Raw genomic sequence first — 24,825 nt, forward strand, 5'->3', positions numbered from 1 at the left:
CATGGCACCCTGTGCAAAATTTGTGTCCTTATGATTTCCAAAACTTCAGCCTTGCCTTTATTATAGTTCAGGAAGCTGCTGCTGTCTGCAAATTCAGAGTAAGGGTTTCCATCAGAACACACCAGCTTTCCAAACACTTTCTTGGTTCTAGGGAATTACGACAGTAACCTCGACTCTCCAGTCTCTGCTTACTCTAACCCTCATTGTATAGTAGGCACTTTCTGTGGTTTGAAAAATTTAAAGGAACTAATTACATTTAAGTCTATTTAAAGAGCACATATGGTCCTGGAGGGTGTTATTGTTTGATACAAATAGTAGAGTGTCTCTTTCCTAAAATACTGTAAAACTACCTAGTCGTTTGTTTGTTTGTTTTTTAAGGGTCTGTGCGAGAATCACCATGTTCTTCTGTCTCCCGTTCTTTGTAACTGGATCTCAAAGCAGCTACAGTTTGGAAGAGAGCAGTGAATATCCTGCTCAGTTATGAGAAACATTCACCAACATAAAATTGCTTGGAAGAAGATTTCTCTTAAGAAAATCAAAGAGCACAGAACCCTTTAATGAAACAGAAGACATTTAGCATTTGATAAGCTTTTGGCTGTCTGAGGCATAAAAAAAATGAATCGTTACACAATTATGAAACAATTGGGTGATGGCACCTATGGCAGCGTGTTGATGGGGAAGAGCAACGAGTCGGGAGAACTTGTGGCTATCAAAAGGTATGTAGCATCTCAGTTCAGTAAAACTGCTTGCAAAATCTTAGGTTTTCACTTTTGACTTCATTGTTGTATTCTCTTTGTGTAGAATAGAAAAAAGTCCCCCTTTAAAAGGAAATTAAAAGGAAATTAACATAAAATTAGGTTTTTTAATTAAGATGTTTAACAAGATGACTGTGAGTCACTTTCTGGTAACTGATCAATAGGGAGACAGCTCAGTTTAAATTACTGATTAACGTTGGCTTGTAAAATTGCATAGTGCTTTTGTTCAGTTTTAAGAAGCTTCCTGCTAAAAATGTTGTTATGCCAGCACCAAAGGAGAAGCAAAAGTGAATGGGATTAATTAGGGAGTTTATTTATACTAATTGCAGAAATAGTGATCTTAACAGGTAGATTTGACATTCCATCCCAGCCCCCCATATCTTTTTAAGTACTGCCTTAAGTTTCATGTGTTGCTACAGTGATAAATAACAGTTACAATCTGGTCAGGTAAATAAAGGCTGTCTCTTTGGCTGTAATAAACTTGTGTTCTGAGTAATCAAGAGCATTGTCATACTTGCCTGAAAAAGTGATTACAAAACAAGAAAAGTTCTACTCGAGGTGTGGGGAAGTTCCCCTTGTATTCCTAGAGAATTGCAAGTAGGATATAAAGTGTAAGTTGAAATACCAGAAATTGTATCTTGCTCAGATTTTTTTCTCTCATTTATAGATTTACTGCAGTAAGATAATTGTAATATAATTGATTGACTTTTTCTTTAAGAATTTCTGATAATTTCAGGTTTCACCATATTTTGCTGGTACTGTTACTGAAGTTTATAGTAATGTAAGCTAATGAAAGATTCTCCAATTGATCATTTTAATTATTTTTAGCGAAAGGAACAACATTTTGTGGGAAGTGGTTCATTCTTGCAGTTACAGGATTTGAAATTCTGTTGTGTGATTTTTAGGTTTGGGATTTGAGAGGGCATGGTTTTGCTTGAAGATACTTTTATTTTAAATGAAAATCTTGGGTTTAAATCTCTTCACTTGAGTTCTAAAACTTTACCAAAACACAGCAATAATATTCACAACTTCATCCTGAGATTTTGCAACACCAAATGTTCACATTTGGATTTATGCAGGACTTACAAATAAATGTATTACACTGTTATGTGTAACAATTAGTTTCAAGGCTATGATGTTGATTGAAAAAAATGAAACTTTTTTTTTAAGTAATATCTTGGAACAGGTTGTTAAAATGACTGATCAAGTCAGATGCTTAATTATAATAGAAAGTAGTCCAGATATTTTGCAGATTTCAAAACTTTAATTTTAATTTTTTTCCTTGAATATACTACTTAGGCATAAGGACATGATTTTCTATGCTATATGTGCAGTGTCATTGTTGCTTACTTTATTGTTAAAAGCACAATTCAGATGATACAAAGGGGGTTTATATTCCTTTTACTCTGGTGTACAGGTCTCTGGCTGTACTCTTCTAAAAATGTTTCAGTGTTTGATGATTAATCACTGTAAATTTTTAGCAATTGTAAGTGTTGACTTTCTTTGTAATTATATTGCTGATGGGTATGCTAGAATGTTTTGAGTTCAAAATATAGATAATGATAATCTTAGAAACTATCATTTAGGTTTTCTAATTCTAAAAGCATTCTGTACTGCTCACTAAAATACTTTATCTTCAACTTTATTTCAGAATGAAAAGAAAGTTCTATTCATGGGATGAATGTATGAATTTGAGAGAAGTCAAGGTAAAGTGGTAAACATACCACGTTTAAAAATGAGTGTCTGATTAGGCTTATATGAAGGAAAAGGGCAGCTACTATCTCCAAGCACAAGGTCAGACTCTGTGAACTCCATAAATACCGACAGATTTCACAAAACCGTGGGCAGCTGGTGCTCTTAAAGGTCCTGCTGATTTGTGGAATATCCCACTGTTCTCAAGCAGTGGTCATGTCTCATAGCCAAGCTCTCATCTTTGAGACAGGAAAAGAAATTGATCTTGTATGTGTGTATTTCTGTGGTTTACCATCCTCCTCTTTCATTCTACTTTCAGATTTCTAGCTGTGTATCTATTCCATATATCTTGTGTTTTGGGCATCTGTAAAAGCACTGGGAGTTTTGGCTAGCCAAGTGATGGAATAACACTTGAAAACCTGGGCTTAAATTCCAAATAATTCCATGTTTTGGGCATCTGATTTTATGTATATACAAAACTTCCTACTATAAAGGGGTTTAGATTTAACTTACTGGAGATTACACACAAATCAGTATGTTCAAAACTGGCATCTGTAAGAAAATCCTTCATGAAGGTTTCATGCCAAAAAGAATGAGGAAAAAAAAAAGTGAATGCAGGTTTTCTTATTCAGTTCAGCAAGCAAGAGCTCTTACAGCTTCAAATTTGTCTTTTGTTGTAGGGAATTAGGTTTTTGTGCTAATCTTTACTCCAGCTCTGAGGTAATCCCTAGAAATAGGTTTAAACTACTATTAATATAGTTGTTGCTTTTAATTTGAAGTTTATTCGAACATATGGGTTGTTCTTCTTTAAAACATATTACAGGATAAATAATGAGGTGTCATATGAATATGTTGTGTGGATTCTGTGCTAGAAACTTACATGTTAAAAATATAGTTCTGGTAAGGAATCAAGGTCACTGTGGGGTTATCTGAAGCTGTATTTTGCTCTGTTGCAGTCTCTGAAGAAGCTAAACCATGCCAATGTAATAAAATTGAAGGAAGTCATTCGAGAAAATGACCACCTTTACTTTGTATTTGAATACATGAAGGAAAATCTCTATCAGCTAATGAAGGATAGGTATGTCTTTTTTCACAGACAAGTAGTGTGTTACCATGCTTTATTTAATGATTCTCCTACTACCTTGAAGGACACTTTGGGATTTCTGGTTCTGGCCTTTCTTGCAACCTCATTGATGTGAACAGGAGTTGCTGTACCTGCTTATCTAAGGGTAGAATTCTGCATTGCTCTGTTACAACACTCCATCTTGTAATGCTTTTGGAAATAAATGTGATCACCTGTTAACAAGAGAGTTTGCATGCCTTTGTGTAGAGCCATGAGCGAAATTCCAAATAGTTGTTGTTTGGGGTTTTTTTTTCTTCAATAGCCTTCATTTTAATGTATGAAGGATTGGGTGAACACTGTTCCTGCTACTTTTGCTCATGGATCTGGCTTAAGGTGGGGGTGGTACATGCATGCATCCTTGTAAGAATGGCCTGTTAATGGGCTAACTCTGATGTTGCAATCTTGGACAAACAGTACTTAGCAAGATGGACTTTGGAATAGGACCTGTCTTTTCACTATAATTTTCCTTTAATTAATTGTTTTGCCTTCAGTGTGGGTTTCCTTTTGACTTTGTCATGCACGTTTATCTCCTAATGTGGCAAACTCCTGGGTTGGCATCATGAGGTGGCTGCTGGTGACATCAGCACAATGTTACTCTGTAGCTGAGCAGAATTGCTCTTACCAGGGTTCCCTGAAGGGCACCACTGGGTGATGTTGCACTGTGCCATCTCTGCCCTGCTGCATCACTGCACATTCCACGTTCATCTGGTCAAGCACACTGCTGGACAGACAGCTTCTATAGAGAGATAGCACAGAAGTGCTCTCAGCACAGAAGTTCTGCTGCTGCACCTAAAGTGGTTGAGATTAAGGCCCAGTAGAGTTTTGAAATGAGAGTTGCATCTCTCTGACTTCATGGGTCTGTTTTCGTGTGTTTGTGATGTGTTAGGCAAAATAAAGAAACATGTATATTCTAAAGGTACATTATTTTTCTTAATTATGTAAATTTTCACCCTGTTTCTTCACAGAAACAAGTTTTTCCCTGAGTCAGTCATCAGAAACATGATGTATCAGATATTGCAAGGGCTGGCTTTCATCCACAAACATGGTAGGTTTCCTACTAGAGCTTAACTGTGTAGCACTTTTTTTAGAAAATAAGATCATGCACAGAAATAATGTTAATAAACCTAGCAAGGGCTTTTAATCATTACTGATAAAATCATGGTTATCTGTTTCAAGCGTGGTGCAGTTTTAAACTTTGCCTGAACTTACTCTTTGTTTTCCTATAGTTGGATTTTCCTCTTTCTCTTGGAAAGCACTGGATGTTGTTCATACACTGTGCAGTAGTTTTTTTCAGGTTTAGTTAGCAGATGAATAAACAAACCAAAGAAACTTGTGTCCTGTGCTATACTAAACACTTCTGCTTCCTCAAAATTATCTAACTGAGAAGCACTGATACATCAACACTCTTGTGTTGAGATACAATAACTAATATGACACTCTACATATAAAAATACTAAAATGACTTGTTCACTAAGAAATTCAAACTGTTTCCTTATCAAATACAACCTGGATTTAAATATTTTTTAGTAAGTGCGATGTTTCTAGGAATTACACAAACAGTCTAATTAAGAGGTGAGGTTGTGCTCACAGCAATAAAAAGTTTCACAGTGTTTGCAAAAGTAATGCTCATGTTTGATATCTGTCTGTGAGCTAAGTTCTGAACTGGTATCAAACCCCTTTGCACTTAAAAAGATAGTGATTTACTCTCATGCTCAACTTTTTTATTTTGTAGTTGTTCTTCACATCACATTGGTATCCTTAAAACTTTCCAAAGACAATAAAACATTAGCTGAAAATAAAATAAGAAACAGTGTTCCTAGTGAGATTTGATTTGCCCTTGATGTACCTTGAAGAGGCCTGTTGGTGAATTAAATTAATCATTAGTTCTGTTCAGTATTATAAAATACCCAGAAATTGACATTTATTGTCCTTCTGATCAGGATCATATACTGTTCTCTGACTGTTAGCATCCTCATTTCTCTGTGAAATAAATGTGAAAATTAGATTTTAAGAAAAACTTTAAATTTAAACTTATGATATTAATATCTTGATTTGACCATAAGTGTATAAGGGAGTACCAGGTATGATAAATATGAACATTTACATTTCACTGTAATAATTTCAGCCAGTTTCTTACAGTTGTTTTCAATTTATGCATGCTGAAATTCGGTGGTTTTTTCTAGCAAGTGGATTTCAATCAAATTAATGTATAACATAAAAAATTGTGTGTTTCAATTAAACAGCAGAATTAGTTTGCTTAGTGACTTAACCACTGCCCAGGTACAGAGGTCCTCAAGCCAACAGCAAGCACTGAAGAAGCTTTATGTGCCTGCATTACTAATATTAGCATTGCTGAGCAGTATTTGGATATCCTTTGTATGTCTATATCTCCAAATAGTTGTCACAATGATAAATAACTAGCTAAAACTCATTCAAGCAATTTTATGAATCAGGAAAGTGTGTCAGAAGCTCGGTTTTCCATTATCCAAAACTGACAAAGCAGTTGTAGTTTTTGCAAAAGATTAAATTCTGAAATTTTTTTTTTTTTTTACTTGATGTTGCTGCCAGCCAATTCACTTTCCTTAGTGTGCTAATGACAGTTTACATTTGTTAATTTAAGAACACTTGGTGTAAAAATCACTGGAGGGAAAATGTGTGCATTTGTTGGGGGAGGGTTCCAATTATTTTATGCTGAATTTAAAAAAATATATATATAAAAGAAAAAAACCCTGAAAACCACCATATTATTCCAAAACATCCCAAACTAAATATGGATTACTCCTATTAGAAGTTGCTTCTTAAGAAGTGATTCTGTGATAATTTGTGATTCTTTTCTGTTTGGTTTTCTACAGGATATTTTCATAGGGATATGAAGCCTGAAAATCTTCTCTGTAGTGGACCAGAACTTGTGAAAATTGCAGATTTTGGGTTGGCTAGAGAACTAAGATCTCAGCCACCTTACACAGATTATGTTTCTACCAGGTGGTAAGTATAGCAAGAATTTAATACATTAGCCTAACTAATTACCTTCCTATGACCATTTAAATTTGTTTATTATTCCTCCCATCCTCACAGGTACCGTGCTCCTGAGGTTTTGCTGAGATCTTCTGTCTATAGCTCACCTATTGATATATGGGCAGTTGGCAGCATAATGGCTGAGTTATACACACTCAGACCTCTTTTCCCAGGCACAAGTGAAGTAGATGAAATCTTCAAAATTTGCCAAGTTCTAGGGACTCCAAAGAAGGTAAGGCTTAAAAAACCTCAGACAATTTTATTACAAAGAAAAAAAATTAAATCAAATTATTACAAAATATTCAGTGTTACCTTTCAGAACATACATATTGAATTATTGTTTCAGTGAGTTTTTTGCAGACTTACTGTTTGCTCAACTGTATTTCTTTTCAGCTTCCATTAAGGCATGTAATGCTAGTCTTTTGTTGTATCTGTCATATATCATACCATTATGTGAAGCCTTGCTCTCCTCTGATGAAAGCCAGATAAAATTGTTTAAATTAGTTATTTAAAGCTATTCATAATGAAAAGCAAATCAGAAGACTCCTAGGATTTAATTTATCAGAGCCAATTTGCTTTCCCGTCCCCAGCTTCTATGCTGACACACAGAATTTGGAGCTTGTAAAAGTTACCGAAAGTGTTATGCTTTTCTTATTTTTAAGGCATAAAAGAAACATTTCATCTCAAACGCAGATGTCTCATAAATATTATTAGCAGTAAGAAGAGGGAATAGAGGGAAAATATGCAGTATTTTAGAGAGGAAACAATTATTTTTTGCTTATTTTCTGGATAAGTTAAATACTATTTAAATTCACAAGGAAGGTTTAGGTAGTGCATATAAAAATGGATGCAATTATATTCAGTTTAAAAGTTGTTTCAGTAAATGGATGGAAGAAAAGAATAAGGTTACCTTCAAAATTTTGAATGAACTGGAAAAAAGACCATATGCTACTAAATATTTTTGTAGACTGAAGTAAGAAATGGCAGATGGATATCAGTATTTTATGGGTGCAAATAAAATTTGGCGGAATAACTGAACAAACACAGTCCACCTAGATCTGAAAAACCTAAGGGTGGAGAAAGAATTACCAGTTTCATTAGTTTTCTACTTATATAAAATATAGTATAATTCTTGTCCAGTAAAGGAGCTGTTATCAATAGAGAAGTAAGGAACAGAAAACTTAAAACAGAAATAGATTAAGCTTAGCTAGGAACATGCAGAGCTTGAAGTGGTGGGAAAGCATCCAAGAGAACATACTGAGAAACAGGTGCAAACTCATGAGAGAGCAAAGAGGAAAAGGTCAGGTGGAGAGTTATAGATGATATGTTGTGGAAGTGAAAATTGAGTCAGGAGGACTCAGTGCAAATTGGTATGATGTGTAAAACAGTGCTTGCCATGACACAGTTGTGCCTCAGGAATAATGTGCAATAGGAGCAGTATTTTAAGACTTGAGTTTTCAAATGCAGATGTGAACTTTCTTAAGCAGACCACAAATCTAGGATAGTAAGAGGAACACTTTGATGTATATGAAGAATATTTAAAAGCACCATGCTGGCTTCTGGAATATTTTTAATGTAGAGCATAAACAAGCTCTTGAAGTGCAGGGAGATAAGAGAGAGGTTTTCACTGCATGCAGTCACAGAGCAGCACTGAGCTGACTGCTGTGTTTTTTCTTTAACCTTACAAGGAGCTAACAGAAGCAAATCATGACTGTTTAGAGTCTGTCATTCCCTGACTAGAAAGCTTATTGGTTGAGAAAGCAAGGAGCATTACCAGCTCAGTATTGCAGAGAAAACTGTAGCCTTCACTAAAGATCTTAACAGTTAAAGACATTGAAAGTCAGCCCTGTAGGATCAGGAAACTAATTATTTTGTGCCCCTGTCATCTGCTGGGCAGACTTGGGAATTTTCTCTACTTACAACAATGCTGAGGCATTCTTCTGGGACGTTGCTGTGTAAAAGGAGTACTTAAATATTATGACAGGAATTACCACAACAAAAAAAGCATTTGTTACAAGTACTTACATTCTGAAAAATGTTAGTTATTTTAATAGTCTGATTTTACAGATAGTTTTACAAATATTATTTTTTCAGACATGCATTTTCATTTATTGTTATATGAATTACAATAATTCATATAACAGTGATGAATGAATAATGAATGACAGGAATTATGCCCAGAAGCTGTCTTCATTCCAGTTTACCTTCATGTGCTTAAGTCTGTAACAACACACCAATGACTTCTGTGAATCTAGGTGTTTTAAATAGTGGCAGGCAACTATTTTGTTTTATTTTATAAGTTAAGTTGCTTTATTTATTTCATAAATAATTTAAATTGCACCATTCAAGTATTGGCAGTGGTGGTGCACTTGTACTATGTGAATTTAATGAAAAAATTGATGATAATCTCAATAGCAGAGATTAATGATGCATTTTCATTAGCTGCAGGTTGGCAGTTGCACTTAAAATTATTGTAAATTAATTTTTTAATGACTATAAATTTATTTTTCATTTTTGTTCTTGTACTGTTTTCACCTTATCCTTATGCTTCATCGGTTCAACATTCAGCCCTTGGTACTTCGCTGTAAGTTGTCCCTTTATTTCTAGCAGACAGAATGACACCAAACTCAATAAGGAAGGGCAGTGCAGTGAAGGAGGGAAGTCTTTCTCCATTGATTTAAATGAAAGAGGAAGTCACTTGAAATCTTGAGACTTATTTTAAGCAGATGTGGTTTATGGTTACATTTGAGCTTTTTTGTTACCATAAACTGTGCTAACAAAGCTAAGACTGTTGTACATAAAAAGATGAATAATGGCTATCATGGTACCTTAAGACCAAATTGTATCAAATCAGTCCAGTTTGCCCTGTAGCAGTGTAATAAACGTGGTGGATAGAGGAAGAGCTCAAATATCATACCTTGTCTTCACTAAGTTTCTGATGCTGTCCCTCATAACATTCTCATAGTTATATACAAACTGCATGACAAGAGCATACCTGTTTGGAAAGACTTGCACAGAGACTAAACTTCACTGGCTCATATTTGAAAGATGAATTGAACAGAACTTGAGCAATTTCTGCACCTGATGAAATTTAAGTTGTACTGAAGGCTGTCTGGTAGTGTAGATTTTGCTACTTAAGCTAGTAAATGGCAGGCTGAGAAGAATTATGTTACAAAAGAAGATTAGAATTTAGAAGGATTTTTTAATGTATAGAATTAGGGATGTAGCTTTAAAGAAATTTTTTCAGTAGTGCACAGAATGCTGTAATTAGGCAGGGATAATCAGCTACATAAATAGCTGTGGATAACCATCCAGCTAAGATTTCTGTAGGAGAGGCCATAGGAGCTATTTAATGTATTGTATGTCTAAAGACAAATACCATACTAATGTTTAGAAAAAAGGAGTATTGCCCGTTAACATGCGAACTGTTTCACTTGCCATATTATATCCAGTTTAGAGTTTTCATTTTCAAGAGAGAAAAATCAGCATCTAGAAAGGAAATAAAATTTTAAAAGCATAGATCCTAGGAATTGTTTGGGTTTCTTTAGCCTGTACAAAGAAAGACTGGAAAAACGGAACAGAAATACACTTTGCAGTGTATAAAAAGACCACTCTAGAGGGAAAAATCATATAGTCCTTCTTGGTATCTATGGATGATAGGACACTCAACAATGGCCATTTATTTTTGTATAAGAAACCTCCATTTTCTTAATCTTGAGGAGATTAATCTCTGGAGTAATCTGTATAGACTGGCTGTGGATTGCCAGAAATTGGAAGCTTTTTTTTTGGACAGGAGACTTGTCAGGAAGGAACAAAGGCATGGAGTAAATGATCTCTTGAGGTCTTTGATAATCCTACAATTCTGTATTCCAAGAATGTGGTTATCAAGCAACTTCATCAAGACTTCAAGGTTTACTTTTGGAAAGTTAAACACTTTAAAAAAAAGTTCTTATCTGGTGGTCATGTTTTTTTTTTTAATGTTGCAATACTGTCTAGTTGTAACTTAATCATTGACTGTCATAATGGTGGGATCAGTGCTATATTGCATAAGCTGCATCATGGTTAGACAGCTGTGGCATGGTGAATGAAGGGCTTCACCTCTGCTGTTTTCATAAAGAGGGCATGTTGAAATCAGCTGCTGCTGACTTCATTTCTGTGGCAAATGTTCAGTACCATTCCTGGCATTGCTGCACTCTGGTCTCCTTCAGATAGAATGTGTCCAAGTTGTGTTATTCATGGTGATGGTTCCACCTTTAGCTATAGGAGATCTCAGGAGGTCTGTCATTGGAGACTGATGCTGCATTCGCTGGTGATGTAATAAATGTCATGGAAAATGCTTGTTTTCAACTATATAGGAAGGAGCTATGCAGACCAAGCATGACTCAAGCTGCCTTAAATTTTATCTAAATACATCTTTATTCTTTTTTGGTGCTGATTTTTCTTTCCTTTGAAACAGAGTGACTGGACAGAAGGATACCACCTTGCTTCTGCCATGAATTTCCGTTTCCCACAATGTGTCCCTATAAGCCTAAAAACTCTCATCCCAAATGCAAGCAATGAAGCAATACAGCTTATGAGTGATATGCTGAACTGGAATCCAAAGAAGAGACCTACAGCAAGTCAGGTCTGAGCACATGAATGATTAAGTATAAGACTGAATGTTCTTGCATTGTTAAAAAACCGTAGATACGGAGACCAACTGATTGTCATAATAGTGATGGGCAAAAACATCTCCTCCTTTTGAATACTTTGGTGGGAGTGAGACTAAAATGGTGAGAAGAGAAAGTTCTAAACCTAGCTCAGCAGACATCAGAAACTCTTCAGTTATTTCTGCAATGTTGTCTTCTGTATTGGCTTATCTTAAAATTCTCTCTGTACAGGAAAAATAGCTAGGGTGCAAGTGTTTCAATTGTGTCTATTTCCTCCCTATCTGTACAAAGGGAGGTACTGAAAACTTTGCTTTTTGTGAAGCCACAGATGGAATGCAGTATGGAAGAGCTATGGATTATTTTTACTTGGAATATAAATTGTACTAAGTGATCAAGAAAGAACTTTGTGAAGAACATGCCAATAGGTCACAAAGGCACAGTTTTTCTCCAAGTTAATTTTCAAAAAAACATATTTCAAGGACTGAAGATGGTTACATTCTGTGGATTTTTTTTTGTATTATTCATACCTCATGTAATCCTATTTAGAATGTATAAAAGAGGAATACAAGTGGGAAAGAAAGGACATATTGCAAGTTGCCCTTAGGTAGATGTAGTGTAAGTGGTTCAGAAGCAGTTAAGCAGATGGTACCAAATAAAGCGACCATTCTCTCCACTTTATAAAGCATGTCTATTGTACAGTGATGGAGATCTGTTTGTAGTCCAGTCCTATGTACCTCTACACAAAATACTGTATGGTGCTTTATAAAAGAAAATAACCAGCTTTTACCCAGGTGAGTTATCGAGGAAGCAGCTGCAGCAGTTGTATAATCCACAGTCAAAAGGAAGAGTTTAATGCATATACATGGCAGTGTGTCAAAAGGCAGCAGTCCTTGAGTGCAGCTGAGGCAAAACATATATTTGAGAACTCACAAAGAGTAGGATCCTACCCAGAAGGATTAACAGAGTGGGTTGTTTTGATGTAGGAGGAGGTGTGTTACTAAGGTGTGTCCATGCTCTGCATCTAGCAGAGGACATGGAAGGGTCAGAGGAAAGGATCAAATTAACATCTGCCTTAAGATGGATGCTGTATTTTCTTAATAAATGCCATGAAGGCACAGCAAGCACAGTGAATGTATTTTTTTTTAAAAAAGGCAAAAGCTGGTGATAAGAAAAATGGGGGAGAAACCTTGTTCATTAACATCCTCTAACTGTAGGACCATACATGGCAATCATCTTACTACTGGAGGTTTTGCTTTGTTTGTTTTTTAATTAAAAACCTCAGGCTATTCACTGAGTTGCCAAAACACAGTCAGCAATGGAGACATGGAATAAAGCATGTGGTAAAGGTAGTGGAGACTACCTCTTTTAAAATGGAAATTTGTTACTGCATAAATATAGAATGGTGTTAAATGTACAATGCACTTCAAAACACAGACTTCACCTAGCAATAAAGAAGGGAACAAAAAGATATGACTGCTGTCATTTGTGCAAGGGGATCACTCTTACTAAGTTATGATGGGAAGAGTTTGAAATCCACAACTGCCAGTTCTCAATACACACTTTACATATGATCTCATTACGCATCCATCTTCCATCTGTTCTGTAAAGCTGGCTCAAATGTTTCAGAAACCTGCTTAGATCCTTGACGAGGTTACCAAAGTCAACTTTCTGAAGTAAAATTAGTGTGTTGTATCTTCTTCTGCAGGCTTTGAAGTACCCTTACTTTCAAGTTGGCCAAATTTTAGGACCTCCTCCACAGTATCTGGAGAAGCAGGCTCCTGTTAAACCGATTCAGCCAACAGAGCCAAAGCCATCTTTACCAAAACTGGAAGCTAAGCCAGAACCTCTGTCTTCACCTGATTTACCTGATAAAACACAGCCACAGCCCTTGCCAAAGGTTAACCACCAGCCTCTCCAGCAAATTCAGTTGCCTCAGAATACAGCTAACCAGCAAGTACCAAAGCAGCAGCAGCCACAGGCACAACCACTTTTTCCAATTATCAATAAAAGCTCACCACCCGTAAGTTGTCTTCAATAACTACAGATGGTTTTGTTAAAAGTTCTTAGTATGTTCAGCCAGGTTATCCCTTGAAAATTGTCATATGTTTTATTAGAGGAGATACAGATCGATAACTAGGGACTAATTGAGGATATAACTGTCTGCTTATTAAAATTTTATAGCAAGTCACAAGAATATTGTTTATAACAACAATGTTCGTTATAACAGCCTTCAGTGACATGTTTATGCAGTAATGGAGTTGAAACAGCTGTCACTTATTGACCTTTGAGAAAGAATTCACAACAATACTGTCAGTACACAGTAGAGAAGTGGAAAGGGAGAATTTCACTTTCCTCATGCAGGGAAATACCCAGAAAGGTTCATCCAGTTCCTAACCTTTAAAGAATCTAGAAATTATGATGTTTAGGAAGATGAATAGTAAACTTTGGTTTGTAACTTCCACTTTGCTTTTGACTTGTACTCACTGAACCGCAATACAAAGAATGTTAAAAATAATAGGTATTTAGAGAATACTGTAAAGCAAATGATAGTCAGATAGAAGGACAGTTTTAAAACTTAGTAATTTCATTGGAACAGGTTGTTAAAGAAAAGGCCTGACCAGTTTCTTTTATTTGCTGTATTTACTTTAGGAGCACAGCAGTGTTCTGTACCACTGTGCTCTATTTCTTGACAGCTCACCTACCACTGTTCAGAGCTTGAGTTCAGCAAGATGCCAGAAATAGTGGTTGAACTGGGTTTGCAAACAGAATGTTAACCTCACTACTTCAGGTAGATTTAAGCAATTCTCAGTGATGACAGTCCAAAAGAACGGCACTCCAGATACTTGGATTACTGTTATGTTTTTTTTCCTTAAAGCCATAATGAGACTATAAAACAGGTACAGTGCACTGGGAAAAATTCCCTCAAAGTAAGCAGTAGCAGGAGTTATATTAAATACAAAATAGAAAATTTTAGAATTGAATTAAAGTGCTTTTTTATTATTTTATTATTTTAACTTTTTTTTTTAATTTAAAATAGAAACAAGCAGCTAGTGGCCCTCTGAATGGTGTACTGGGTCCCAAAACCTGCAGAAGACGGTGGGGTCAGACTTTGGTAAAGGCTGTGGATAGCTGGGATGACTTGGATGACCCCGAGTTTGGAATGTCATGTTCAAAGAAGCCTAGCATTGCACTGTTAAAAGAAAAGAAAAACAAGGATTTTCTTTTTAGGTAGGTCCAAAAATTATAAAATCACAGTTTCTTTTAGTAAACAGTGTCTAGAAGTAGATTTATAGATTGATTAAGACAAGTCTGTTAAAATTCAAGTCACCAAAATTCGCCAGGAATGCCAAGATCAGCTTTGGGTGTTGTGTTGCTATAGTGCCAGTAATCAAATAGAATCAAATTTGTTTGCAAGCACTATATGGTTCAGGTGTTCGTTGTGTATTTAAGGAAGTGTTTTCCTAAAATTTGACATACTAACGTTACTTCCTTTGTCAATTAAATGGCACAATGTTCTGCCATTTGGCCACATTTGCTTTTATTCCACAGTATTGATAGATTTCTTTCTTCAAATCCCTAGTCAGGGTCTGGTGAGATGTTAGGTTTGACTGTTACTTTGTGGAAACAGACTCTACTGAGAAAAGTAGGATAAGTGAAGAGCACTGTATTCTTCAGGCTAAGGTCAGCTTCTGGTATTTTGAGCAGGAGTTGTTGGTCACATGGTTTGAAAATTTTGATTTTTCAGTGTGCCAGAACCAAAAGCTTCATTCTGTATCCAGCCAGGAGGGGAAAACAAGATTCTGATGAGAAATGATTCTGAAAGATCAAATACATCAGCAAAAGATTACTATCTAAACCAATCAAGATATCTGCCTGGTAAGGTTAAATGTCAATACATATGGAAAATACAAGCTGTGCACAATCTACACACAGTACATTTAAGCTTTGGATTTCTCACTGGATAGTTTTATTTTTCATAACCAGGCTAAATTTCCAAGTTTTAGACTAAATGCCTTTCCCAGAACATATCACAATTGATGCAGCAGTTCCTGGCTATATAAACGTGGCAGGACCTCAACACTGCCTGTACACAAGGCCCTCTTACTATCAGTAACATAAAATATCCTCAGTAATATAAATCCAACGTCTCTTGGATTACTAGGAATATATCCTGATTAATCTATAAGCAAATGTATGTGAGGACTAAAGAAACTACCTATATTTTTTTCATCAGGACTGTAGTGATAGGACTTCAAATGCAAAAGGATTTTGGATTCAAATGCAAAGAGGGGAAATTTAGAAAAATGTACAGAAGAAATTCTTTACTGTGAGGGTGGTGAGGCACTGGACAGGTTGTCCAGAGGACCTGTGGATGCCCCATCCCTGGCAGTGTTCAAGGCCAGGTTGGATGGAACATTGAACGACCTGGTCTAGTGGAAGGTGTTCCTGCCCATGGCAAAGAGATTGGAACCTGATCATCTTTAAGGTCTCGTCCAACCCAAACCATTCTATGATTCTGATTTATATAGTGCATATTTACCAATTTTGCAGTGTCAGGATGTTTGGAGTTTTCTGACCATAAGTTCTGATAAACATAGTCCCATTCCTTGTACAAAGTGTTTAGAAATATCCACCTACTGGCACTGGTAGGAATTTACACACACATTTCCTTTCCCAATGCAGTCATCTTTCTTTAGATATAAGTATCTTAGTCTAAATCTGAGTGGTTTTGTCAGGAAAATAACATGGTATTATTTAATTAATGGAAATGAGAATGGAAAGGAGAAAGCAAAAATAATTGTTTCCTTTAATTAGTATTTTGAATATATTCTATAATCAAATTATTTTCTTGGTGTCTCACTTAGCATCTTTTGTTACCATGGTGATTTGTACAATTACAGTAATTATATCATGACTTCTGTAATCCACATTTGAGAATTTAGGTGGCTCACAGAGGAATTCCCCATTGTCAGGCAAGTTGTTTTGTTACAACATATGATTAATTTGTCAAGAACTCATTAGGGCAGTGATGACTTCTGAATATGAAATCAGTTCTTGAATGTTAAATAGGATGCTCAGAGACTCAACGATTTAAGTCCAAACGAAAAGAAAAAAATATAAAGAGCGAGGAACTTCCCGAGCTAAAAGTAACAGAAATGGAAGAGTCATCTGTTATCTTTTATTAAGCACAATTCTAATGTCTCCATGGTTTTCAATGACAAAGGCATAGATATAAAAAATAATTAATTTCAACATTTAAGGGAATAATAGGTCCAAGGAACATAGTTGTAATTTATCCATATTACTTTAGTTCTGCAACCACTAGATCTGGGAGCTGCTTTCATGTGTTTTAATCCCATTAACTCTTGTAATGCCTGTAACGTGCTGAAGTAACAAGAAGCTTTGTCCTACTTTTTAACTTAACCCTTGAAGAAATAGTTTCTTTTCAGCCTTGGGAACCTCAGTTTTTAATAGATGTTTTTAATTTGTGTGTTCCTTTTTTGACAGACAAAAAAATCAGTTATGAGATTATGGTTTTATAGAAATCACCTACCTATACTAAAAACTCCATTAAAAGACTTGCTCTTGAAAGCATGAAGACAATTGTTCTTAAATTTGTGTCACTGGTTTTCATAGTTTAGCTTAAAAATCGAATCAGTGGACATCATTAATTTACATCAATAGTATTTTGCATTTTAAGACAAATGTATCAGTGTTCATTTTCTGTTCTAGAAAAGTAATTTATTGGTTGAATTAAGTTTGAAATTTGGTATTTTAAACATTTTCCATCATTTGTTTTCTAAGGTGTAAACCCAAAGAGTGTCTCTTTAGCAGCAGTCAATAAAGAAGGATCACACGGAACCTGGAACAACCAGTTGTTTGCTAAATCACTGGCAAATGCTGGGGGAGGACTGACTTACAGCAGAAATACTACAGGTAAAAGTGTAATTGAAAATGGTCACATTATTATCTCCTCGTACTTTAGGTAGTTTAGTTAAGACCATCTGGTTTAACTTCTACAGTTAAGCTTAGATTCTAGGATCTTTTCTTTTTCCCTTGTTTTAGTGAAGGACTCTTAAAAACCTTTTTCATATGTGATATGATGTGTTTTGCTTTCAAAACATTAAGAAGGTATTGACCAGCCCCTATTTATAAAGTTCTGCCAAGATAAATTTTGTATATAATCCACTGAGACCATTATTTTACTATATTCAAGCAAATAGTTTGTCCTTATTAGTGCCTGCTCCTGACGCCATGGAACACTACCAAACATCAGTTTTCCCCATGAAAACAAAAGAGCAGGTGGTGTGCTCATTGAATAAAAGTGCTGCCCAATATTTTAGACATGTCTTTTATCAATTTACTCTGGACAGAGATCTGTCTTCTCACCACCAAACCCTATAACTGAGGTACACTGTTCCTGTTATGGGAGGGTACTTCAGTAACAACTCTGCAGCCATTGTCCAGCTAGCACAAATCACTCTTCAAATACTTCAGTGCCAATAAACCACCCACCTTTACATGCTTGTACAGCAAGTATTTCAGAAGGTTTGTTTACATGCAGATGCTGCACCCCTTTTTAACAGAAATTAAGTAGCCATTCTGCAGTGTCAACAAACCTGATTTTCCCCTCTGAAAGTCAGGCAAGCTGAAGTTGTTCATCTGAATTAACATGCAAGATGTAGGAAAGTGGAAAAACAACAGAACCTACGAGAATTTTTTGTGAAATACAAGAGGTTTTTTAAAGCAGTCATCTTGATTATCTTCTTTGTTTTCTGAAATAGAGTATCCATGTGCCTCAGAAGTAAATTATTTATAAATAATCTTGCAAGGGAATAAGGCACAGAAAAGCAAATAGCTGCTTCCAAAAGTTTTCATCAATAGGCTAGACATCTACCGACTGAACTGCACTGAAGATAAAATAAGGATGAATGCTAATAGTAGAAATGCTGTCTTTGTCTTACTACCAAAAGTTTAAAGAAAAAAAAGCACTAAAACTGATTTTTTTGTTTGAAAGTATTTGGTATTATTTCCATCAGTATCTTAAATTGCATGTGATGTTTCATGTATTGGGTAGACAGCAACATTTAAGACATACTTGAAACACATGAACCAGGATAGATGGATCACAGAAATACAATACATGTAAACTCTATCTTTTCTCCTTTCATATTGACAGTCTGAAAATTGACACTGCTGTGTTTAAATAACTATATATAGTTTATTTAAGTGGGCTGGTTTTTTTCAGCAGCCACAACATTGCTCTAAGGCAAAATAAGAGCAAATAGTTACAAATGCTTTATTTATGAAGTATTGTAAATTTATGATCAGTCAACTTTGAAGATATGACCGAGTCCTTAAAATTCTAAATGGAATGTAATTGCATTGTTGGTAAATCATATTCTTAGTCCATAATTAGAATGGACCTTGTAAACTAACCTCTTGGAGTAACATTTTCTGCTTAAGAAAACAAGGATAAGACATGATAGTTACTAATGTGTCAGGTATTCATTCTTGCTTGCTTTTTTCCTTTCTCATTTCTTTTACATCACCTAAATTGTTTCTTCATACCCTTCTTCTAAAGTTCTGTCCTTCCATCTTTTTCTTCCTTTCATTTTCCTTGTCTACAGATGAGAACTTAATTATACCTATTGAAAAGCTATCATGCAAAGAAAGGTTGAATGAAAAATTAGAAGATTCAAAAGGTAATTTATAGCAATTATAGCCTGGTTCTTTGTACATTTCCTATTTATGTTTTAAAGTTTCTTGTAAAAAAAATTTCATTTATAATGCAGGTTCCTGATGATCATATACTGCCATTTTCAGTTGTAATCTGTTTTGTCAAACCTTGCTTTCTTCATTATGGCTTCTTCTAGATTCTTGGAACTTACTGTGCTTTAAAAGGCAGAGAATATTTTATTACCCTAATCACAACCCACAGCAGGTCACTGGGTAATGGTGAGGAAGTGATCCTAATGCAGCACGTGCATGTCCCCTCAGGGATGGCTTGTTTGTGACAGCACTCGGAACTTGCACCTTTTCCTGCATTACACTGATCTTACAGTGCTGTGCTTGCACAGGTTTTGGTGGATCTACCTTAGAGTAAAAGGGAGGAAACTCAGGATTCCAGGCTGCCTAGTTTAGTTTTACAGTTTCACTGCTCTAAAATTATCACACAGGTCTGGGAGTGTTTGTGTGAAGAGGAACATTATGGGATTGCCCAAAGGCCAAAGATTTAGGAGACAGAAAAACTGGCAAAGCAGATACTGTATTTTACTGTAACTATGAAGCTGTAATGAATGTGCTCACAGTTGATAAAGGTCAAAACAAACTACTGTGTATAGCCTTCTACTTCACAAATTTAATACTGCTGAACACAGAACCTTACCACTAGAGGAAAGCATTTCTCTCAGGACATTGTGCCAGCACAGTCTTAACATTGTCCCAAGTGATGATGGACACGAAGACAGTAAGGAATTTTCTTGGATCTGGGAATAAGTATTGTAACAGATCACTCTTCCACTGGACACTAATTTTAGTACTAATTTTGTGTGTAGATGCACAATGCTTCCCAGCTTCCAAATGAGGATGGTTATGTCAGAATTCCCAGGGTAGTGCTGCTTTAAAAAAAGATCTGGACCAAAACTAGGCACAAACAGAATTATAACCAGGGTTAAAGAGAGAGGATAATTGGGTCTGACTTTTATAGCAAGCCTTCAACTGTGGGAACTGTCAAATGGTGCACCACTCCCCACAAGAGGCTTTTTGATAGACTTATTGAGCACATGGGTAGTACTGAATATTAGTTAAACCAGCTTCCAGTAAAGCAAGTAGATGTAAACAAAAGGTAAGACCCTACATTTCTCTGCAACTCAGTGTAAACCTTTCTGTGTGGTCTTAAGTTTAGTGGAAATACCAATGAAATGTTCATCCTGCTCTTTGTCTTTATTCCTGCTGAATTTCTGTCTGCTAAGTGCTGAATAAAGTCCAGCTAATACACAAAGCAAAGAATGAATTCAATGAAAGAACATTTGTTTTTCAAGAGACAAGCACCAGGAAATGTTTAAAGAACACTCATACTTGGTACTCTTGTGGCACTGCAAATATAATTTGAAGCGACTATAAAAAATAGGCAGTTTTCTGAATGCAACTGAAAATTCTAAATTCTGTAATGTCAACAGGAAATCCTGGCTTTTTAAATAGTGGTGCTTACAACCCATCAGGACTATACACCTCTTCCTTCCATAAAAAAGAAGTTGGATCAGCTGGACAGCGGATACAGCTAGCACCTCTTGGTGCACCTCCATCAGGTAAGAAATATTCTTTTACTAGTCATATCCAGCACAAAGAGAAATGTTCATTTTCCATGCTTCCTAAGAGATGTATTAGCTCTTGGTAAGGTTTTCCTCAAGTTTTGTAAATAAAATTGTAGGGAAAAAAATTCCTCTTAATACAAATGAACTGCATGTAGGTGCCTAGAGGCTGTCCTGATAGTTAGAGAAACTACTGTTACTAATTCTTGTTAGATAAGAGAAAACAATTACAAAAGGTGCAAAGAAGATTTGGACCATTTGTTAAACTACTGTTCATTAGTGGTGATGGGCTGAGCAGAATTGTAAAACCATGTAACTCCACAACTCTATAGAAAACAGTCATGTAGGTGGGACTCCATTAATTTGTTAAAAACAATGTGAAGTCTGTTCTGAATGTAACTGCTACCTTGGATCCTCTGCAGCGTTGGTGACATGATGATGGAATTCTGGGATTTTGGGATTTAAGTATATAGCAATACATGTGAGTCAAGATGGAGGGCAGTCAAACCAGAACTGCCACAACATTCTGAGCACCTTCTTCATTGTTACATTTCTGATTCAGAGAAGATGAACAGAAGTGCTCAGGATGCAGGAGAAACTGGTTTGCAAGTAAAGATTGAGAGCTGTTGTCCACACCCAGCAGCCCACTTCTCCAGTTACTTCAGAGGAAATAGCAAGGCCCTAAACCACTGGTGAATTGTTTAACCAAAGGGTCCATGGCAGACCAATCTGATATGGTCCTTCTTAATAATGTTGTCTTTTTGCTGATGTGCTCCTTTGAGTTACGTGTTCTCCTTATGAACTTGAAAGTGACTTCAGAGAACTGGACCAGGAAGGAAGGAAGGAGATGGCACACAAATCTATCTATCTATCTATCTATCTATCTATCTATCTATCTATCTATCTATCTATCTATCTATCTATCTATCTATCTATCTAAAATATGCTTAGAGGTATGCATATTCTGTGTCTGATGTATCAAAAGCCCACCAAGGAAGGCTGGAGCTGCACTTTATTATTTTATGGATTCACTGCTGAAACATAGCTGTGAGAGTTTATTTGTCACAAGGCATGGATCAGGAAGTTCACAGAAGGACAAAATCTGAAATTCTCTCTAGACTGCTGTGAATAGTACAAAAAAAAATCACATGTGGTGTTCCAAAGGAAATAAAATTTACTGTTCATCTGTAATTAGAAATGGAATGTGTGTAATAGAAGTCAGAAAGGCTGGCAGATGGATGGAGGTCAATTAAGATCCTCTTCCATGTCCTGGAGAAGAACAAGAATCCTATTGCTTAAACCACTTATATTTAGCTTAAAGTCTTCAGGCTTGTATGGGAAGAGAGATAAGGACAAAGCAAATGGCAGGTTTTGTCTCCTAGATGTCAGTGTTTGAACATTTGAAGATTTATCCTTTGCTTTATAGTATCCAAAATGTAATAAGTTATGCTCTCAGTTGGTTTTGCTAAATTATTTTTTTCATTTTCTGTTTGATTTTTTATACCATAATTTAAATAATTTAATGCAGTATACAAAATCCATTTTTCTGAGGAAAATACCAGAAGTGACCTTTACTGCCAAGATAGTGTGGGCTGGAACCATACTTGCTGATGAAAGATAGGAAATGGCAGCCTACAATAAAAAGAAACAATTTTCAAAGAGGTGGAGACCTGACCTCAAATTTCAGCTCCTTGATGTTCCCCCTTTTTAAGTGTCTTGATGCTCACCTGTTCCTTAACAGGTTCAATCCACTGCTGAAAAACACTACCAAAATCAGGTGGTTTTCTCTAAGAAACAGAATAATACCTAGGCACTAAAAAAAATTAATTTGTATGTTACATTTTGTTTTAAAGAGTATCAGTACATAATAAGGCTAAACTACAAAAGTAGGAATGGAGTGGGCAGGATCTACCTTAGGAAGGTTATGGAAACAAGGATAAAGTATAGCAGGAGTATGGATAAAAAGCAATCCTGGCTGGCGGATTTTAAAGACTTGGGAAAATGGTTGAATTGGTCATGAACATGAAGAAATGTCAGCCCTGCAGCAGGGCAATTTAATCACCTGAAACTCAAGGAAGTAGCAATTACCTGAAATGTCAGAAGGAGAAACCTGAATAGGAAGGCCAGGAATAGAGTAGTGCACTACTGCTAGTGCCTGAGATCAGGTGGGTGCCAATATTAAGAGAGGAAAAAAAGCCTTCAAACTTGGAATAAATCCTATGAAATCAATGGAGAAATGGGAAATGGAGCAAAGAAGGCTTGCCACCAAGTACATCAGGAGTTCTGAGCTAAGCAAAAGGGGAATAAAAGGCATAAAATCTCAAAAGGAACAAGAGAGTCCCCAGAAGCTTTCAGTCTAAGCTGTCTGAATCTTAATCAGTTTATCAATGTTATGATGACATGTTTTTTTAAATATTTGAGATAGAAGAAAACACTTTCATACCATAGCAGTTTTGTAATAGGAGAATACAGAGTCGTAGGCATTTGCATCAGTTTTTCCACTAAATTTTATTTTCAGCATTTTCTTGAGGGATTGCTGCGAAACAGCTATTTAGTAGGTGAGAATAATACACACAAACAATTGGCAAAACTAATCTTATCTAAAAACAAGCATAGACAGCATGGTCTCAGTCACATGGTGTGATTCTTGGGGTTGTCCTGTGAGGGGCAGGAGTTGGACTCTACAATCCTCGTAAGTCCCTTCCAATTTAGGGTGTTTTAGGACATATGGGAGACCAAAACACTCTGCTACATTAGCATCCTTGAGTACCATGTCATCTGTAAGTTCTCATTTTTTTCTCTGTAGAGGAGTAAAGTACCTTTTTAGTTGTAATTAATTCTGAGTTCTTGTTCCTTTCAGATTGTTCCTGGAAAACCAAAGCTGCTCGTCCTCCGTTACCAGGTCCAGCTTTCAGTGCAGCAGCAAAAAACATGACTATCTTAACTCGGCCCCCAACGATTCAGCGAGTACATGGGAGAACAGACTGGGTGGCCAAATATGGAGGGAACAGATAGAAAATACCATCCTGTGTGGATATTACGTGCCCTGTATTCAGTTCTCCTGCACTTGGAAACCTGAAACCAGCTTTTTCTAAGACTATGCAATAGTAAAGAAGGAAAAAAGACCTTGTGTTTTATTACCTGTATAGTACATGTAAGACCATGTAAAATACTGGCTGTAAAGTAGGATGCAATGAAGTATTGTACAACACACATTGCCAAAACCGAGAAGTAGATTTCACACTATGTTTTCTGTAGATAGATCTCCTGTTCTTGTACTCTTTGGAACAACTAGGGTTAGGGTTGTTCATCCAGTGCAACATCTGCTGCTGGGCTGTGCCTGAAGCACACAAGCAGCACAAAGAAGGGCTGAAGCAGAACAGCACCAGGCTTCCAGGTGTTAGGCTGGTTCTTTAGCAGGAAGATGAGAGTGAAAGCACAGATCTGGCTTTGTGAAGAACATCAGTCTCCTGCAAGGATTTCAGAACTCACTTGTAACTAAGAGTTACTCAGGGTCTGTAAGGTGCAAATACTCATGTAGCAATGAGAACTGAAACCCTCCTAGTAGGACATAGGCAATCCACTGATACTACACAAGGAAGGTCTAGAAATCTGGCTGATAGAGGGCTGTTGAATGATATAGCAATATTGGAAAATAGCTAAACAAGTACTGAATACTACTTACCAAGCTGTGAAGTGAAGCCTAACAATCAGATTCTGTTGTTTCAATTACCTTATTGCCATTTTTTGTCAAAGATCTGTAGAGATTTATCTCTGTCCTGTCAAGGGAGTGTCACAGTGACCTTCTAAAAAGCCTAAATTGCTGCAGTCTATCAGTCATTTTAAGGGTGAATTAGCCAAAAATGCCTAAGTTATCACTAAACTCTTGTTCCTACATGTCTTTATTAGGAGATGAGACTAAAAAACGGTTTGAATAGGCTATGTGAGGAAGAATATTACTCTGTTCTTCCAAGACATTGCTTTCTGTTTTAGATCTTAAAGGCCAACTGAGGTACCTGAAAACACAGACAAAACTTTAATAATTCAGTATGTCACTGTTTATATGCTCATTCAGTACTTTGCCCAGCTTTTATGCTAACTTTTATAATAATATTGTTCAAAGGACTTTGTAATGTACAGTAAATCGTTTATTAGGATGTTGAGCTGGGTGACTTCTGTTAACAACTGCATTTAGAATAAATGCTTTAGACTTTATAGTAACATTAAACTTGCCATTTTAATGTACAAACTGAGTATGCTCTTTAGAGATATAAAGT

At 36.1% G+C, this 24,825-nt stretch overlaps 1 protein-coding gene across 2 annotated transcripts; it reads left to right on the forward strand.

Moving 5' to 3' along the window:
• The first annotated feature begins 375 nt into the window (after window positions 1-375).
• MAK (male germ cell associated kinase) lies at window positions 376-24,703 on the forward strand. 2 transcript variants are annotated; one of them, XM_066324717.1, is made up of 14 exons: window positions 376-716; window positions 2,407-2,461; window positions 3,404-3,525; window positions 4,536-4,615; window positions 6,423-6,555; window positions 6,646-6,817; window positions 11,042-11,209; window positions 12,940-13,254; window positions 14,272-14,462; window positions 14,980-15,110; window positions 17,040-17,171; window positions 18,866-18,940; window positions 20,417-20,545; window positions 23,409-24,703. In XM_066324717.1, the coding sequence occupies exons 1-14, from the start codon at window positions 616-618 to the stop codon at window positions 23,561-23,563; spliced, it is 1,959 nt and encodes a 652-aa protein (XP_066180814.1). In that variant the 5' UTR covers window positions 376-615; the 3' UTR covers window positions 23,564-24,703. The 2 variants fall into 2 exon arrangements, with proteins under 2 accessions (XP_066180814.1, XP_066180823.1); XM_066324726.1 differs by lacking the exon at window positions 18,866-18,940.
• The last annotated feature ends 122 nt before the right edge of the window (window positions 24,704-24,825 follow it).

This window comes from Sylvia atricapilla, chromosome 1, assembly GCF_009819655.1.
Source record: "Sylvia atricapilla isolate bSylAtr1 chromosome 1, bSylAtr1.pri, whole genome shotgun sequence".
NCBI lineage: Eukaryota > Metazoa > Chordata > Aves > Passeriformes > Sylviidae > Sylvia > Sylvia atricapilla.